The 17,677-nt window shown below is 31.2% G+C and overlaps 1 protein-coding gene across 1 annotated transcript in view; it reads right to left on the reverse strand.

The window, feature by feature from the left end:
• Nucleotides 1-12,677: 12,677 nt before the first annotated feature.
• The window catches only part of LOC121467135 (probable GPI-anchored adhesin-like protein PGA55), a gene marked incomplete at its 3' end in the record, with an annotated part of 42,542 nt that continues 37,542 nt past the window's right edge, over nucleotides 12,678-17,677 (reverse strand). The window contains 6 exon segments of the mRNA XM_041708496.1: nucleotides 12,678-12,761; nucleotides 12,763-12,767; nucleotides 14,200-14,266; nucleotides 15,079-15,177; nucleotides 15,973-16,053; nucleotides 17,052-17,138. Of these exon segments, the coding sequence (XP_041564430.1) occupies nucleotides 12,678-12,761; nucleotides 12,763-12,767; nucleotides 14,200-14,266; nucleotides 15,079-15,177; nucleotides 15,973-16,053; nucleotides 17,052-17,138 (423 nt within the window).

Genomic DNA, 17,677 nt, shown 5'->3' on the forward strand with positions numbered 1-17,677 from the left:
ATTGCAAATGAACTTCTTGCTACTGTAATTAATTGAGGTGTGACCTCTGATAGTTCAGTTTTTTCTTTAAGTGTTATTTTATTTGTTTCTGAAGTAGGAATTTCAAATGAATTATTTCTTACTGAACTAGCCTGAGGTTGAGGTTTTGTTACTTCACTTTTTTCTTCTTTAGGTATCTGATATTTTTCAGTGACAGGAATTTTGAATGAACGGGTTGGCATTTCACTTGATTGAGGTGGAGATTTCAATAGTTTTCTTGTATGATCTTGAGTTATTTCATAATTTTCTGTACTTAAAATTTCAATTGAACTATTTTGCATTGTCCTTGACTGTGGTAAAGGTTTTGATAGTTCACTCTTTTCCTCTTGATGAATTTGATATTTTTCAGTACTCGGAACTTTTAATAAAATAGTTTTCATTTTACTTGAATGAGGTGGAGATTTCGGTAGTTTGCTTGTTTCTTCTTGAGTTGTTTGATATTTCTCTGTACTTAAAGTTGCAATTGAACTACTTTGCATTGTCCTTGACTGAGGTGAAGGTTTTGATAGTTCCCACTTCTCCTCTTTAGGGAATTGATATTTTTTAGAACTCGGAATTTTTAATAAACCGGTTGGCATTTTACTTGATTGAGGTGGAAATTTCGATAGTTTTCTTGTTTCTTCTTGGGTTGTTTGATACTTTTCTGTACGTGAAAAAACAAATGAACTAATTTTCATTTTAACAGACTGAAGAAAAGGTTTTGATAGTTTGTTCTTTTCCTCTTGAGATAATATTTCAGAACTCTGAATTTCCAGTAAGCTATTTGACATTGTACTTCTGTGAGGTGAAGATTTTGCCAATTTTATTGTTTTCTCTCCCGTTATTTTATATTCTGTACTCGTAATTGCAAATGAACTTCTTGGTACTGTAATTAATTGAGGTGGGGCTTCTGATAGTTCAGTTGTTTCCTTAAGTATTATTTTATTTCTTTTTGAACTCGAAACTACAAATAAATTACTTCTTATTGAACTATACTGAGATAGAGGTTTTGTTAGGTCACATTTTTCTTCTTTAGGTATCTGATATTTTTCAGTAATAGGAATTTTGAATGAACTGCTTGGTATTGTACTTGATTGAGGTGGAGATTTTAATAGTTTTCTTGTTTCTTCTTGAGGTTTTTCATATTTTTCTGTACGAGAAATTACAAATGAATTACTTTTCATTGTAACAGACTGAAGAAAAGGTTTTGATAGTTTGTTCTTTTCCTCTTGAGTGAACTGATATATTTCAGAACTTTGAATTTTTAGTAAACTAGTTGACATTGCACTTGAAGATTTCGCCAGTTTTCTAGTTTCTTCTCCCGTTATTTCGTATTCTGTACTCGAAATTGCAAATGAACTTCTTGGTACAGTAATTGATTGAGGTGGGGCCTCTGATAGTTCAGTTGTTTCCTTAAGTGTTATTTTATTTGTTTCTGAGCTAGCAATTTTAAACGAATTACTTCTTATTGAACTAGACTGAGGTTGAAGTTTTGTTAGCTTACTTTTTTCTTCTTTAGGTATCTGATATTTTTCAGTAATGGGAATTTTCATTAAACTGGTTGGCATTTCACTTGATTGAGGTGGAGATTTCAATAGTTTTCTTGTATCTTCATGAGTTAATTCATAATTTTCTGTACTTGAAATTGCAAGTGATCTAATTTTTATTGTATTTGGCTGGGGTGAAGGTTTTGATGGTTCATTTTTTTGCTCTTGGGGTATTTGATATTTTTCAGTACTCGGAACTTTTAAGAAACTAGTTTTCATTTTACTTGACTGAGGTGGAGATTTCGGTAGTTTTCTTGTTTCTTCTTGCGTTGTTTGATACTTTTCTGTGCTTAAAATTGTAATTGAACTCCTTTTCATTGTACTTGACTTGAGTGAAGGTTTTGATAATTCCCTCTTCTCCTCAATAGGGTTTTGATATTTTTTATAACTCGGAATTTTTAATAGGCTGGTTGGCATTTTACTTGATAGAGGTGGATATTTCGATAGTTTTCTTGTTTTTTCTTGGGTTGTTTGATACTTTTCTGTACGTGAAATAACAAATGAACTAATTTTCATTGTAACAGACTGAAGAAAAGGTTTTGATAGTTTGTTCTTTTCTCTTGAGTCAACTTATATGATTCCGAACTCTGAATTTTCAGTAAGCTAGTTGAAATTGTACTTGCGTGAGGTGAAGATTCTAACAGTTTTCTGGTTTCCGCTACCGTTATTTTATATTCTGTACTCGAAATTGCAAATGAACTTCTTGCTACGGTAATTAATTGAGTTGTGACCTCTGATAGTTCAGTTTTTCTTTAAGTGTTGTTTTATTTGTTTCTGAACTAGTTATTTCAAATGAATTACTTCTTACTGAACTAGCCTGAGGTTGAGGTTTTGTTAGGTCACTTTTTTCTTCTTTAGGTATCTGATATTTTTCAGTAACAGGAATTTTGAATGAACGGGTTGCCATTTCACTTGATTGAGGTGGAGATTTCAATAGTTTTCTTGTATGATCTTGAGTAATTTTATAATTTTTTGTACTTGAAATTGCAATTGAACTAATTTTTATTGTATTTAGCTTGGGTAAAGGTTTTGATGGTTCATTTTTTTGCTCTTGAGGTATTGGATATTTTTCAGTACTCGGAACTTTTAAGAAACTAGTTTTCATTTTACTTGATTGAGGTGGAGATTTCGGTAGTTTTCTTGTTTCTTCTTGCGTTGTTTGATACTTTTCTGTACTTAAAATTGCAATTGAACTACTTTGCATTGTCCTTGACTGTGGTGAAGGTTTTGATAGTTCCGTCTTTTCCCCTTGAAGTATTTGATATTTTTCAGTTACCGGAATTTTTAATAAACTATTTGACAGTGTACTTAATTGAGGTGAAGATTTTGATAGTTTTCTTGTTTCTTCTTGAGTTATTTTATACTTTTCTGTACCTAGAATTGTAATTGAACTACTTTTCAGTGTACTTGACTGGGGTGAAGGTTTTGATAGTTCCCTCTTCTCCTTTTTATGGAATTGATACTTTTTAGAACTCGGAATTTTTAATAGGCTGGTTGGCGTTTTACTTGATAGAGGTGGATATTTCGATAGTTTTCTTGTTTTTTCTTGGGTTGTTTGATACTTTTCTGTACGTGAAATAACAAATGAACTAATTTTCATTGTAACAGACTGAAGAAAAGGTTTTGATAGTTTGTTCTTTTTCTCTTGAGTCAACTTATATGATTCCGAACTCTGAATTTTCAGTAAGCTAGTTGAAATTGTACTTGCGTGAGGTGAAGATTCTAACAGTTTTCTGGTTTCCGCTAATTGAGGTGGGGCTTCTGATAGTTCAGTTGTTTCCTTAAGTATTATTTTATTTCTTTTTGAACTCGAAACTACAAATAAATTACTTCTTATTGAACTATACTGAGATAGAGGTTTTGTTAGGTCACATTTTTCTTCTTTAGGTATCTGATATTTTTCAGTAATAGGAATTTTGAATGAACTGCTTGGTATTGTACTTGATTGAGGTGGAGATTTTAATAGTTTTCTTGTTTCTTCTTGAGGTTTTTCATATTTTTCTGTACGAGAAATTACAAATGAATTACTTTTCATTGTAACAGACTGAAGAAAAGGTTTTGATAGTTTGTTCTTTTCCTCTTGAGTGAACTGATATATTTCAGAACTTTGAATTTTTAGTAAACTAGTTGACATTGCACTTGAAGATTTCGCCAGTTTTCTAGTTTCTTCTCCCGTTATTTCGTATTCTGTACTCGAAATTGCAAATGAACTTCTTGGTACAGTAATTGATTGAGGTGGGGCCTCTGATAGTTCAGTTGTTTCCTTAAGTGTTATTTTATTTGTTTCTGAGCTAGCAATTTTAAACGAATTACTTCTTATTGAACTAGACTGAGGTTGAAGTTTTGTTAGCTTACTTTTTTCTTCTTTAGGTATCTGATATTTTTCAGTAATGGGAATTTTCATTAAACTGGTTGGCATTTCACTTGATTGAGGTGGAGATTTCAATAGTTTTCTTGTATCTTCATGAGTTAATTCATAATTTTCTGTACTTGAAATTGCAAGTGATCTAATTTTTATTGTATTTGGCTGGGGTGAAGGTTTTGATGGTTCATTTTTTTGCTCTTGGGGTATTTGATATTTTTCAGTACTCGGAACTTTTAAGAAACTAGTTTTCATTTTACTTGACTGAGGTGGAGATTTCGGTAGTTTTCTTGTTTCTTCTTGCGTTGTTTGATACTTTTCTGTGCTTAAAATTGTAATTGAACTCCTTTTCATTGTACTTGACTTGAGTGAAGGTTTTGATAATTCCCTCTTCTCCTCAATAGGGTTTTGATATTTTTTATAACTCGGAATTTTTAATAGGCTGGTTGGCATTTTACTTGATAGAGGTGGATATTTCGATAGTTTTCTTGTTTTTTCTTGGGTTGTTTGATACTTTTCTGTACGTGAAATAACAAATGAACTAATTTTCATTGTAACAGACTGAAGAAAAGGTTTTGATAGTTTGTTCTTTTTCTCTTGAGTCAACTTATATGATTCCGAACTCTGAATTTTCAGTAAGCTAGTTGAAATTGTACTTGCGTGAGGTGAAGATTCTAACAGTTTTCTGGTTTCCGCTACCGTTATTTTATATTCTGTACTCGAAATTGCAAATGAACTTCTTGCTACGGTAATTAATTGAGTTGTGACCTCTGATAGTTCAGTTTTTTCTTTAAGTGTTGTTTTATTTGTTTCTGAACTAGTTATTTCAAATGAATTACTTCTTACTGAACTAGCCTGAGGTTGAGGTTTTGTTAGGTCACTTTTTTCTTCTTTAGGTATCTGATATTTTTCAGTAACAGGAATTTTGAATGAACGGGTTGCCATTTCACTTGATTGAGGTGGAGATTTCAATAGTTTTCTTGTATGATCTTGAGTAATTTTATAATTTTCTGTACTTGAAATTGCAATTGAACTAATTTTTATTGTATTTAGCTTGGGTAAAGGTTTTGATGGTTCATTTTTTTGCTCTTGAGGTATTGGATATTTTTCAGTACTCGGAACTTTTAAGAAACTAGTTTTCATTTTACTTGATTGAGGTGGAGATTTCGGTAGTTTTCTTGTTTCTTCTTGCGTTGTTTGATACTTTTCTGTACTTAAAATTGCAATTGAACTACTTTGCATTGTCCTTGACTGTGGTGAAGGTTTTGATAGTTCCGTCTTTTCCCCTTGAAGTATTTGATATTTTTCAGTTACCGGAATTTTTAATAAACTATTTGACAGTGTACTTAATTGAGGTGAAGATTTTGATAGTTTTCTTGTTTCTTCTTGAGTTATTTTATACTTTTCTGTACCTAGAATTGTAATTGAACTACTTTTCAGTGTACTTGACTGGGGTGAAGGTTTTGATAGTTCCCTCTTCTCCTTTTTATGGAATTGATACTTTTAGAACTCGGAATTTTTAATAAGCTGGTTGGCGTTTTACTTGATAGAGGTGGATATTTCGATAGTTTTCTTGTTTTTTCTTGGGTTGTTTGATACTTTTCTGTACGTGAAATAACAAATGAACTAATTTTCATTGTAACAGACTGAAGAAAAGGTTTTGATAGTTTGTTCTTTTTCTCTTGAGTCAACTTATATGATTCCGAACTCTGAATTTTCAGTAAGCTAGTTGAAATTGTACTTGCGTGAGGTGAAAATTCTAACAGTTTTCTGGTTTCCGCTACCGTTATTTTATATTCTGTACTCGAAATTGCAAATGAACTTCTTGGTACAGTAATTAATTGAGTTGTGACCTCTGATAGTTCAGTTTTTCTTTAAGTGTTATTTTATTTGTTTCTGAAGTAGTAATTTCAAATGAATTACTTCTTACTGAACTAGCCTGAGGTTGAGGTTTTGTTAGTTCACTTTTTTCTTCTTTAGGTATCTGATATTTTTCAGTGTTTTTCACTTGATTGAGGTGGAGATTTCAATAGTTTTCTTGTATGATCTTGAGTAATTTTATAATTTTCTGTACTTGAAATTGCAATTGAACTAATTTTTATTGTATTTGGCTGGGGTGAAGGTTTTGATGGTTCATTTTTTTTGTTCTTGAGGTATTGGATATTTTTCAGTACTCGGAGCTTTTAAGAAACTAGTTTTCATTTTACTTGATTGAGGTGGAGATTTCGGTAGTTTTCTTGTTTCTTCTTGCGTTGTTTTACACTTTTCTGTACTTAAAATTGCAATTGAACTACTTTTCATTGTCCTTGACTGGGGTGAAGGTTTTGATAGTTCCGTCTTTTCCCCTTGAAGTATTTGATATTTTTCAGTTACCGGAATTTTTAATAAACTATTTGACAGTGTACTTAATTGAAGTGAAGATTTCGATAGTTTTCTTGTTTCTTCTTGAGTTATTTTATACTTTTCTGAACTTAAAATTTTAATTGAACTACTTTTAATGTACTTGACTGGGGTGAAGGTTTTGATAGTTCCCTATTCTCCTCTTTAGGGAATTGATATTTTTAGAACTCGGAATTTTTAATAGGCTGGTTGGCATTTTACTTGATAGAGGTGGATATTTCAAAAATTTTCTTGTTTCTTCTTGGGTTGTTTGATACTTTTCTGTATGTGAAATAACAAATGAACTAATTTTCATTGTAATTGTAGTTTGATACTTTTCTGTACGTGAAATAACAAATGAACGCATTTTCATTGTAACAGACTGAAGAAAAGGTTTTGATAGTTTGTTCTTTTCTCTTGAGTCAACTTATATGATTCCGAACTCTGAATTTTCAGTAAGCTAGTTGAAATTGTACTTGCGTGAGGTGAAGATTTTAACAGTTTTCTGGTTTCCGTTACCGTTATTTTATATTCTGTATTCGAAATTGCAAATGAACTTCTAGCTATTGTAATTAATTGAGGTGTGACCTCTGATAGTTCAGTTTTTCTTTAAGTGTTGTTTTATTTGTTTCTGAAGTAGTTATTTCAAATGAATTACTTCTTACTGAACTAGCCTGAGGTTGAGGTTTTGTTAGGTCACTTTTTTTCTTCTTTAGGTATCTGATATTTTTCAGTAACAGGAATTTTGAATGAACGGGTTGGCATTTCACTTGATTGAGGTGGAGATTTCAATAGTTTTCTTGTATGATCTTGAGTAATTTTATAATTTTCTGTACTTGAAATTGCAATTGAACTAATTTTTATTGTATTTAGCTTGGGTGAAGGTTTTGATGGTTCATTTTTTTGCTCTTGAGGTATTGGATATTTTTCAGTACTCGGAACTTTTAAGAAACTAGTTTTCATTTTACTTGATTGGAGGTGGTGATTTCGGTAGTTTTCTTCGTTTCTTCTTGCGTTGTTTGATACTTTTCTGTACTTAAAATTGCAATTAAACTACTTTGCATTGTCCTTGACTGTGGTGAAGGTTTTGATAGTTCCGTCTTTTCCCTTAAGATTTTAAATTTTTTTTACCGGAATTTTTTTTAATAATTTTTTAGTTTATAATTTAAGGTGAAGATTTATAGTTTTTTTTTTTTTGTTATTTTAATTTTTTTTTTTAAATTATTTTAATTTTTTTTTTTTTGGGGTGATTTTTTTTTTTTCCTCTTTAGGGAATTGATATTTTTAGAACTCGGAATTTTTAATAGGCTGGTTGGCATTTTACTTGATAGAGGTGGATATTTCGATAGTTTTCTTGTTTCTTCTTGGGTTGTTTGATACTTTTCTGTACGTGAAATAGCAAATGAACTAATTTTCATTGTAACAGACTGAAGAAAAGGTTTTGATAGTTTGTTCTTTTCCTCTTGAGTCAACTGATATAATTCCGAACTCTGAATTTTTAGTAAACTAGTTGACATTGTACTTGTGTGAGTTGAAAATTTTAACAGTTTTCTGGTTTCCTCTACCGTTATTTGGAATTCTGTTCTCGAAATTGCAAATGAACTTCTTGCTACTGTAATTAATTGAGGTGGGGCCTCTGATAGTTCAGTTTTTTCTTTAAGTGTTATTTTATTTGTTTCTGAACTAGTTATTTTAAATGAATTACTTCTTACTGAACTAGACTGAGGTTGAAGTTTTGTTAGGTTACTTTTTTTCTTCTTTAGGTATCTGATAAGTTTCAGTAACAGGAATTTTGAATGAACGGGTTGGCATTTCACTTGATTGAGGTGGAGATTTCAATAGTTTTCTTGTATGATCTTGAGTTATTTTATAATTTTCTGTACTTGAAATTGCAATTGAACTAATTTTTATTGTATTTGGCTGGGGTGAAGGTTTTGATGGTTTATTTTTTTGCTCTTGAGGTATTTGATATTTTCAGTACTCGGAACTTTTAATAAACTAGTTTTCATTTTACTTGATTGAGGTGGAGATTTCGGTAGTTTTCTTGTTTCTTCTTGCGTTGTTTGATACTTTTCTGTACTTAAAAATGCAATTGAACTACTTTGCATTGTCCTTGACTGCGGTGAGGTTTATAGTTCCGTTTTTCCTTTGAAGTATTTGATATTTTTAGTTAGGAATTTTTAATAAACTATTTGACAGCGTACTTAGTTAGGTGAAGATTTCGATAGTTTTCTGTTTCTTCTTGAGTTATTTTATACTTTTCTGTACCTAAATTGTAATTGAACTATTTTCAGTGTACTTGACTGGGGTGAAGGTTTTGATAGTTCCCTCTTCTCCTCTTTATGGAATTGATACTTTTTAGAACTCGGAATTTTTAATAGGCTGGTTGGCATTTTACTTGATAGAGGTGGATATTTCGATAGTTTTCTTGTTTTTTCTTGGGTTGTTTGATACTTTTCTGTACGTGAAATAACAAATGAACTTTTTTCATTGTAATTGTTGTTTGATACTTTTCTGTACGTGAAAAACAAATGACAATTTTCATTTTAACAGACTGAAGAAAAGGTTTTGATAGTTTGTTCTTTTTCTCTTGAGTCAACTTATATGATTCCGAACTCTGAATTTTTAGTAAGCTAGTTGACATTGTACTTGCGTGAGGTGAAGATTCTAACAGTTTTCTGGTTTCCGCTACCGTTATTTTATATTCTGTACTCGAAATTGCAAATGAACTTCTTGCTACGGTAATTAATTGAGTTGTGACCTCTGATAGTTCAGTTTTTTCTTTAAGTGTTATTTTATTTGTTTCTGAAGTAGTAATTTCAAATGAATTACTTCTTACTGAACTAGCCTGAGGTTGAGGTTTTGTTAGTTCACTTTTTTTCTTCTTTAGGTATCTGATATTTTTCAGAGAATTAAAGAAAGGTTTCACTTGATTGAGGTGGAGATTTCAATAGTTTTCTTGTATGATCTTGAGTAATTTTATAATTTTCTGTACTAGAAATTGCAATTGAACTAATTTTTATTGTATTTGGCTGGGGTGAAGGTTTTGATGTTTCATTTTTTTGTTCTTGAGGTGTTGGATATTTTTCAGTACTCGGAACTTTTAAGAAACTAGTTTTCATTTTACTTGATTGAGGTGGAGATTTCGGTAGTTTTCTTGTTTCTTCTTGCGTTGTTTTACACTTTTCTGTACTTAAAATTGCAATTGAACTACTTTTCATTGTACTTGACTGGGGTGAAGGTTTTGATAGTTCCGTCTTTTCCCCTTGAAGTATTTGATATTTTTCAGTTACTCGGAATTTTTAATAAACTATTTGACAGTGTACTTAATTGAGGTGAAGATTTCGATAGTTTTCTTGTTTCTTCTTGAGTTATTTTATACTTTTCTGAACTTAAAATTTTAATTGAACTACTTTTCATTGTACTTGACTGGGGTGAAGGTTTTGATAGTTCCCTATTCTCCTCTTTAGGGAATTGATATTTTTTAGAACTCGGAATTTTTAATAGGCTGGTTGGCATTTTACTTGATAGAGGTGGATATTTCGATAGTTTTCTTGTTTCTTCTTGGGTTGTTTGATACTTTTCTGTATGTGAAATAACAAATGAACTAATTTTCATTGTAATTGTGTTTGATACTTTTCTGTACGTGAAATAACAAATGAACGAATTTTCATTGTAACAGACTGAAGAAAAGGTTTTGATAGTTTGTTCTTTTTCTCTTGAGTCAACTTATATGATTCCGAACTCTGAATTTTCAGTAAGCTAGTTGAAATTGTACTTGCGTGAGGTGAAGATTTTGCCAGTTTTCTTGTTTCCTCTACCGTTATTTTATATTCTGTACTCGAAATTGCAAATGAACTTCTAGCTATTGTAATTAATTGAGGTGTGGCCTCTGATAGTTCAGTTTTTTCCTTAAGTGTTGTTTTATTTGTTTCTGAACTAGTTATTTCAAATGAATTACTTCTTACTGAACTAGCCTGAGGTTGAGGTTTTGTTAGGTCACTTTTTTCTTCTTTAGGTATCTGATATTTTTCAGTAATAGGAATTTTGAATGAACGGGTTGGCATTTCACTTGATTGAGGTGGAGATTTCAATAGTTTTCTTGTATGATCTTGAGTAATTTTATAATTTTCTGTACTTGAAATTGCAATTGAACTAATTTTTATTGTATTTAGCTTGGGTAAAGGTTTTGATGGTTCATTTTTTTGCTCTTGAGGTATTGGATATTTTTCAGTACTCGGAACTTTTAAGAAACTAGTTTTCATTTTACTTGATTGAGGTGGAGATTTCGGTAGTTTTCTTGTTTCTTCTTGCGTTGTTTGATACTTTTCTGTACTTAAAATTGCAATTGAACTACTTTGCATTGTCCTTGACTGGGGTGAAGGTTTTGATAGTTCCGTCTTTTGCCCTTGAAGTATTTGATATTTTTCAGTTACCGGAATTTTTAATAAACTATTTGACAGTGTACTTAATTGAGGTGAAGATTTTGATAGTTTTCTTGTTTCTTCTTGAGTTATTTTATACTTTTCTGTACTTAAAATTGTAATTGAACTACTTTTCATTGTACTTGACTGGGGTGAAGGTTTTGATAGTTCCCTCTTCTCCTCTTTAGGGAATTGATATTTTTTAGAACTCGGAATTTTTAATAGGCTGGTTGGCATTTTACTTGATAGAGGTGGATATTTCGATAGTTTTCTTGTTTCTTCTTGGGTTGTTTGATACTTTTCTGTACGTGAAATAGCAAATGAACTAATTTTCATTGTAACAGACTGAAGAAAAGGTTTTGATAGTTTGTTCTTTTTCTCTTGAGTCAACTTATATGATTCCGAACTCTGAATTTTCAGTAAGCTAGTTGAAATTGTACTTGCGTGAGTTGAAGATTCTAACAGTTTTCTGGTTTCCGCTACCGTTGTTTTATTTTCTGTACTCGAAATTGCAAATGAACTTCTTGCTACTGTAATTAATTGAGGTGTGACCTCTGATAGTTCATTTTTTCTTTAAGTGTTATTTTATTTGTTTCTGAAGTAGGAATTTCAAATGAATTATTTCTTACTGAACTAGCCTGAGGTTGAGGTTTTGTTACTTCACTTTTTTCTTCTTTAGGTATCTGATATTTTTCAGTGACAGGAATTTTGAATGAACGGGTTGGCATTTCACTTGATTGAGGTGGAGATTTCAATAGTTTTCTTGTATGATCTTGAGTTATTTCATAATTTTCTGTACTTAAAATTTCAATTGAACTATTTTGCATTGTCCTTGACTGTGGTAAAGGTTTTGATAGTTCACTCTTTTCCTCTTGATGAATTTGATATTTTTCAGTACTCGGAACTTTTAATAAAATAGTTTTCATTTTACTTGAATGAGGTGGAGATTTCGGTAGTTTGCTTGTTTCTTCTTGAGTTGTTTGATATTTCTCTGTACTTAAAGTTGCAATTGAACTACTTTGCATTGTCCTTGACTGAGGTGAAGGTTTTGATAGTTCCCACTTCTCCTCTTTAGGGAATTGATATTTTTTAGAACTCGGAATTTTTAATAAACCGGTTGGCATTTTACTTGATTGAGGTGGAAATTTCGATAGTTTTCTTGTTTCTTCTTGGGTTGTTTGATACTTTTCTGTACGTGAAAAACAAATGAACTAATTTTCATTTTAACAGACTGAAGAAAAGGTTTTGATAGTTTGTTCTTTCCTCTTGAGATAATATTTCAGAACTCTGAATTTCCAGTAAGCTATTTGACATTGTACTTCTGTGAGGTGAAGATTTTGCCAATTTTATTGTTTTCTCTCCCGTTATTTTATATTCTGTACTCGTAATTGCAAATGAACTTCTTGGTACTGTAATTAATTGAGGTGGGGCTTCTGATAGTTCAGTTGTTTCCTTAAGTATTATTTTATTTCTTTTTGAACTCGAAACTACAAATAAATTACTTCTTATTGAACTATACTGAGATAGAGGTTTTGTTAGGTCACATTTTTCTTCTTTAGGTATCTGATATTTTTCAGTAATAGGAATTTTGAATGAACTGCTTGGTATTGTACTTGATTGAGGTGGAGATTTTAATAGTTTTCTTGTTTCTTCTTGAGGTTTTTCATATTTTTCTGTACGAGAAATTACAAATGAATTACTTTTCATTGTAACAGACTGAAGAAAAGGTTTTGATAGTTTGTTCTTTTCCTCTTGAGTGAACTGATATATTTCAGAACTTTGAATTTTTAGTAAACTAGTTGACATTGCACTTGAAGATTTCGCCAGTTTTCTAGTTTCTTCTCCCGTTATTTCGTATTCTGTACTCGAAATTGCAAATGAACTTCTTGGTACAGTAATTGATTGAGGTGGGGCCTCTGATAGTTCAGTTGTTTCCTTAAGTGTTATTTTATTTGTTTCTGAGCTAGCAATTTTAAACGAATTACTTCTTATTGAACTAGACTGAGGTTGAAGTTTTGTTAGCTTACTTTTTTTCTTCTTTAGGTATCTGATATTTTTCAGTAATGGGAATTTTCATTAAACTGGTTGGCATTTCACTTGATTGAGGTGGAGATTTCAATAGTTTTCTTGTATCTTCATGAGTTAATTCATAATTTTCTGTACTTGAAATTGCAAGTGATCTAATTTTTATTGTATTTGGCTGGGGTGAAGGTTTTGATGGTTCATTTTTTTGCTCTTGGGGTATTTGATATTTTTCAGTACTCGGAACTTTTAAGAAACTAGTTTTCATTTTACTTGACTGAGGTGGAGATTTCGGTAGTTTTCTTGTTTCTTCTTGCGTTGTTTGATACTTTTCTGTGCTTAAAATTGTAATTGAACTCCTTTTCATTGTACTTGACTTGAGTGAAGGTTTTGATAATTCCCTCTTCTCCTCAATAGGGTTTTTGATATTTTTATAACTCGGAATTTTTAATAGGCTGGTTGGCATTTTACTTGATAGAGGTGGATATTTCGATAGTTTTCTTGTTTTTTCTTGGGTTGTTTGATACTTTTCTGTACGTGAAATAACAAATGAACTAATTTTCATTGTAACAGACTGAAGAAAAGGTTTTGATAGTTTGTTCTTTTTCTCTTGAGTCAACTTATATGATTCCGAACTCTGAATTTTCAGTAAGCTAGTTGAAATTGTACTTGCGTGAGGTGAAGATTCTAACAGTTTTCTGGTTTCCGCTACCGTTATTTTATATTCTGTACTCGAAATTGCAAATGAACTTCTTGCTACGGTAATTAATTGAGTTGTGACCTCTGATAGTTCAGTTTTTCTTTAAGTGTTGTTTTATTTGTTTCTGAACTAGTTATTTCAAATGAATTACTTCTTACTGAACTAGCCTGAGGTTGAGGTTTTGTTAGGTCACTTTTTTTCTTCTTTAGGTATCTGATATTTTTCAGTAACAGGAATTTTGAATGAACGGGTTGCCATTTCACTTGATTGAGGTGGAGATTTCAATAGTTTTCTTGTATGATCTTGAGTAATTTTATAATTTTTTGTACTTGAAATTGCAATTGAACTAATTTTTATTGTATTTAGCTTGGGTAAAGGTTTTGATGGTTCATTTTTTTTGCTCTTGAGGTATTGGATATTTTTCAGTACTCGGAACTTTTAAGAAACTAGTTTTCATTTTACTTGATTGAGGTGGAGATTTCGGTAGTTTTCTTGTTTCTTCTTGCGTTGTTTGATACTTTTCTGTACTTAAAATTGCAATTGAACTACTTTGCATTGTCCTTGACTGTGGTGAAGGTTTTGATAGTTCCGTCTTTTCCCCTTGAAGTATTTGATATTTTTCAGTTACCGGAATTTTTAATAAACTATTTGACAGTGTACTTAATTGAGGTGAAGATTTTGATAGTTTTCTTGTTTCTTCTTGAGTTATTTTATACTTTTCTGTACCTAGAATTGTAATTGAACTACTTTTCAGTGTACTTGACTGGGGTGAAGGTTTTGATAGTTCCCTCTTCTCCTTTTTATGGAATTGATACTTTTTAGAACTCGGAATTTTTAATAGGCTGGTTGGCGTTTTACTTGATAGAGGTGGATATTTCGATAGTTTTCTTGTTTTTTCTTGGGTTGTTTGATACTTTTCTGTACGTGAAATAACAAATGAACTAATTTTCATTGTAACAGACTGAAGAAAAGGTTTTGATAGTTTGTTCTTTTTCTCTTGAGTCAACTTATATGATTCCGAACTCTGAATTTTCAGTAAGCTAGTTGAAATTGTACTTGCGTGAGGTGAAGATTCTAACAGTTTTCTGGTTTCCGCTAATTGAGGTGGGGCTTTGATAGTTCAGTTGTTTCCTTAAGTATTATTTTATTTCTTTTTGAACTCGAAACTACAAATAAATTACTTCTTATTGAACTATACTGAGATAGAGGTTTTGTTAGGTCACATTTTTCTTCTTTAGGTATCTGATATTTTTCAGTAATAGGAATTTTGAATGAACTGCTTGGTATTGTACTTGATTGAGGTGGAGATTTTAATAGTTTTCTTGTTTCTTCTTGAGGTTTTTCATATTTTTCTGTACGAGAAATTACAAATGAATTACTTTTCATTGTAACAGACTGAAGAAAAGGTTTTGATAGTTTGTTCTTTTCCTCTTGAGTGAACTGATATATTTCAGAACTTTGAATTTTTAGTAAACTAGTTGACATTGCACTTGAAGATTTCGCCAGTTTTCTAGTTTCTTCTCCCGTTATTTCGTATTCTGTACTCGAAATTGCAAATGAACTTCTTGGTACAGTAATTGATTGAGGTGGGGCCTCTGATAGTTCAGTTGTTTCCTTAAGTGTTATTTTATTTGTTTCTGAGCTAGCAATTTTAAACGAATTACTTCTTATTGAACTAGACTGAGGTTGAAGTTTTGTTAGCTTACTTTTTTCTTCTTTAGGTATCTGATATTTTTCAGTAATGGGAATTTTCATTAAACTGGTTGGCATTTCACTTGATTGAGGTGGAGATTTCAATAGTTTTCTTGTATCTTCATGAGTTAATTCATAATTTTCTGTACTTGAAATTGCAAGTGATCTAATTTTTATTGTATTTGGCTGGGGTGAAGGTTTTGATGGTTCATTTTTTTGCTCTTGGGGTATTTGATATTTTTCAGTACTCGGAACTTTTAAGAAACTAGTTTTCATTTTACTTGACTGAGGTGGAGATTTCGGTAGTTTTCTTGTTTCTTCTTGCGTTGTTTGATACTTTTCTGTGCTTAAAATTGTAATTGAACTCCTTTTCATTGTACTTGACTTGAGTGAAGGTTTTGATAATTCCCTCTTCTCCTCAATAGGGTTTTGATATTTTTTATAACTCGGAATTTTTAATAGGCTGGTTGGCATTTTACTTGATAGAGGTGGATATTTCGATAGTTTTCTTGTTTTTTCTTGGGTTGTTTGATACTTTTCTGTACGTGAAATAACAAATGAACTAATTTTCATTGTAACAGACTGAAGAAAAGGTTTTGATAGTTTGTTCTTTTTCTCTTGAGTCAACTTATATGATTCCGAACTCTGAATTTTCAGTAAGCTAGTTGAAATTGTACTTGCGTGAGGTGAAGATTCTAACAGTTTTCTGGTTTCCGCTACCGTTATTTTATATTCTGTACTCGAAATTGCAAATGAACTTCTTGCTACGGTAATTAATTGAGTTGTGACCTCTGATAGTTCAGTTTTTTCTTTAAGTGTTGTTTTATTTGTTTCTGAACTAGTTATTTCAAATGAATTACTTCTTACTGAACTAGCCTGAGGTTGAGGTTTTGTTAGGTCACTTTTTTCTTCTTTAGGTATCTGATATTTTTCAGTAACAGGAATTTTGAATGAACGGGTTGCCATTTCACTTGATTGAGGTGGAGATTTCAATAGTTTTCTTGTATGATCTTGAGTAATTTTATAATTTTCTGTACTTGAAATTGCAATTGAACTAATTTTTATTGTATTTAGCTTGGGTAAAGGTTTTGATGGTTCATTTTTTTGCTCTTGAGGTATTGGATATTTTTCAGTACTCGGAACTTTTAAGAAACTAGTTTTCATTTTACTTGATTGAGGTGGAGATTTCGGTAGTTTTCTTGTTTCTTCTTGCGTTGTTTGATACTTTTCTGTACTTAAAATTGCAATTGAACTACTTTGCATTGTCCTTGACTGTGGTGAAGGTTTTGATAGTTCCGTCTTTTCCCCTTGAAGTATTTGATATTTTTCAGTTACCGGAATTTTTAATAAACTATTTGACAGTGTACTTAATTGAGGTGAAGATTTTGATAGTTTTCTTGTTTCTTCTTGAGTTATTTTATACTTTTCTGTACCTAGAATTGTAATTGAACTACTTTTCAGTGTACTTGACTGGGGTGAAGGTTTTGATAGTTCCCTCTTCTCCTTTTTATGGAATTGATACTTTTTAGAACTCGGAATTTTTAATAGGCTGGTTGGCGTTTTACTTGATAGAGGTGGATATTTCGATAGTTTTCTTGTTTTTTCTTGGGTTGTTTGATACTTTTCTGTACGTGAAATAACAAATGAACTAATTTTCATTGTAACAGACTGAAGAAAAGGTTTTGATAGTTTGTTCTTTTTCTCTTGAGTCAACTTATATGATTCCGAACTCTGAATTTTCAGTAAGCTAGTTGAAATTGTACTTGCGTGAGGTGAAGATTCTAACAGTTTTCTGGTTTCCGCTACCGTTATTTTATATTCTGTACTCGAAATTGCAAATGAACTTCTTGCTACGGTAATTAATTGAGTTGTGACCTCTGATAGTTCAGTTTTTCTTTAAGTGTTATTTTATTTGTTTCTGAAGTAGTAATTTCAAATGAATTACTTCTTACTGAACTAGCCTGAGGTTGAGGTTTTGTTAGTTCACTTTTTTCTTCTTTAGGTATCTGATATTTTTCAGTTTCACTTGATTGAGGTGGAGATTTCAATAGTTTTCTTGTATGATCTTGAGTAATTTTATAATTTTCTGTACTTGAAATTGCAATTGAACTAATTTTTATTGTATTTGGCTGGGGTGAAGGTTTTGATGTTTCATTTTTTTGTTCTTGAGGTATTGGATATTTTTCAGTACTCGGAACTTTTAAGAAACTAGTTTTCATTTTACTTGATTGAGGTGGAGATTTCGGTAGTTTTCTTGTTTCTTCTTGCGTTGTTTTACACTTTTCTGTACTTAAAATTGCAATTGAACTACTTTTCATTGTACTTGACTGGGGTGAAGGTTTTGATAGTTCCGTCTTTTCCCATTGAAGTATTTGATATTTTTCAGTTACCGGAATTTTTAATAAACTATTTGACAGTGTACTTAATTGAGGTGAAGATTTCGATAGTTTTCTTGTTTCTTTTTGAGTTATTTTATACTTTTCTGAACTTAAAATTTTAATTGAACTACTTTTCATTGTACTTGACTGGGGTG

Source organism: Drosophila elegans, unplaced genomic scaffold (assembly GCF_018152505.1).
Source record: "Drosophila elegans isolate 14027-0461.03 unplaced genomic scaffold, ASM1815250v1 contig_119, whole genome shotgun sequence".
NCBI lineage: Eukaryota > Metazoa > Arthropoda > Insecta > Diptera > Drosophilidae > Drosophila > Drosophila elegans.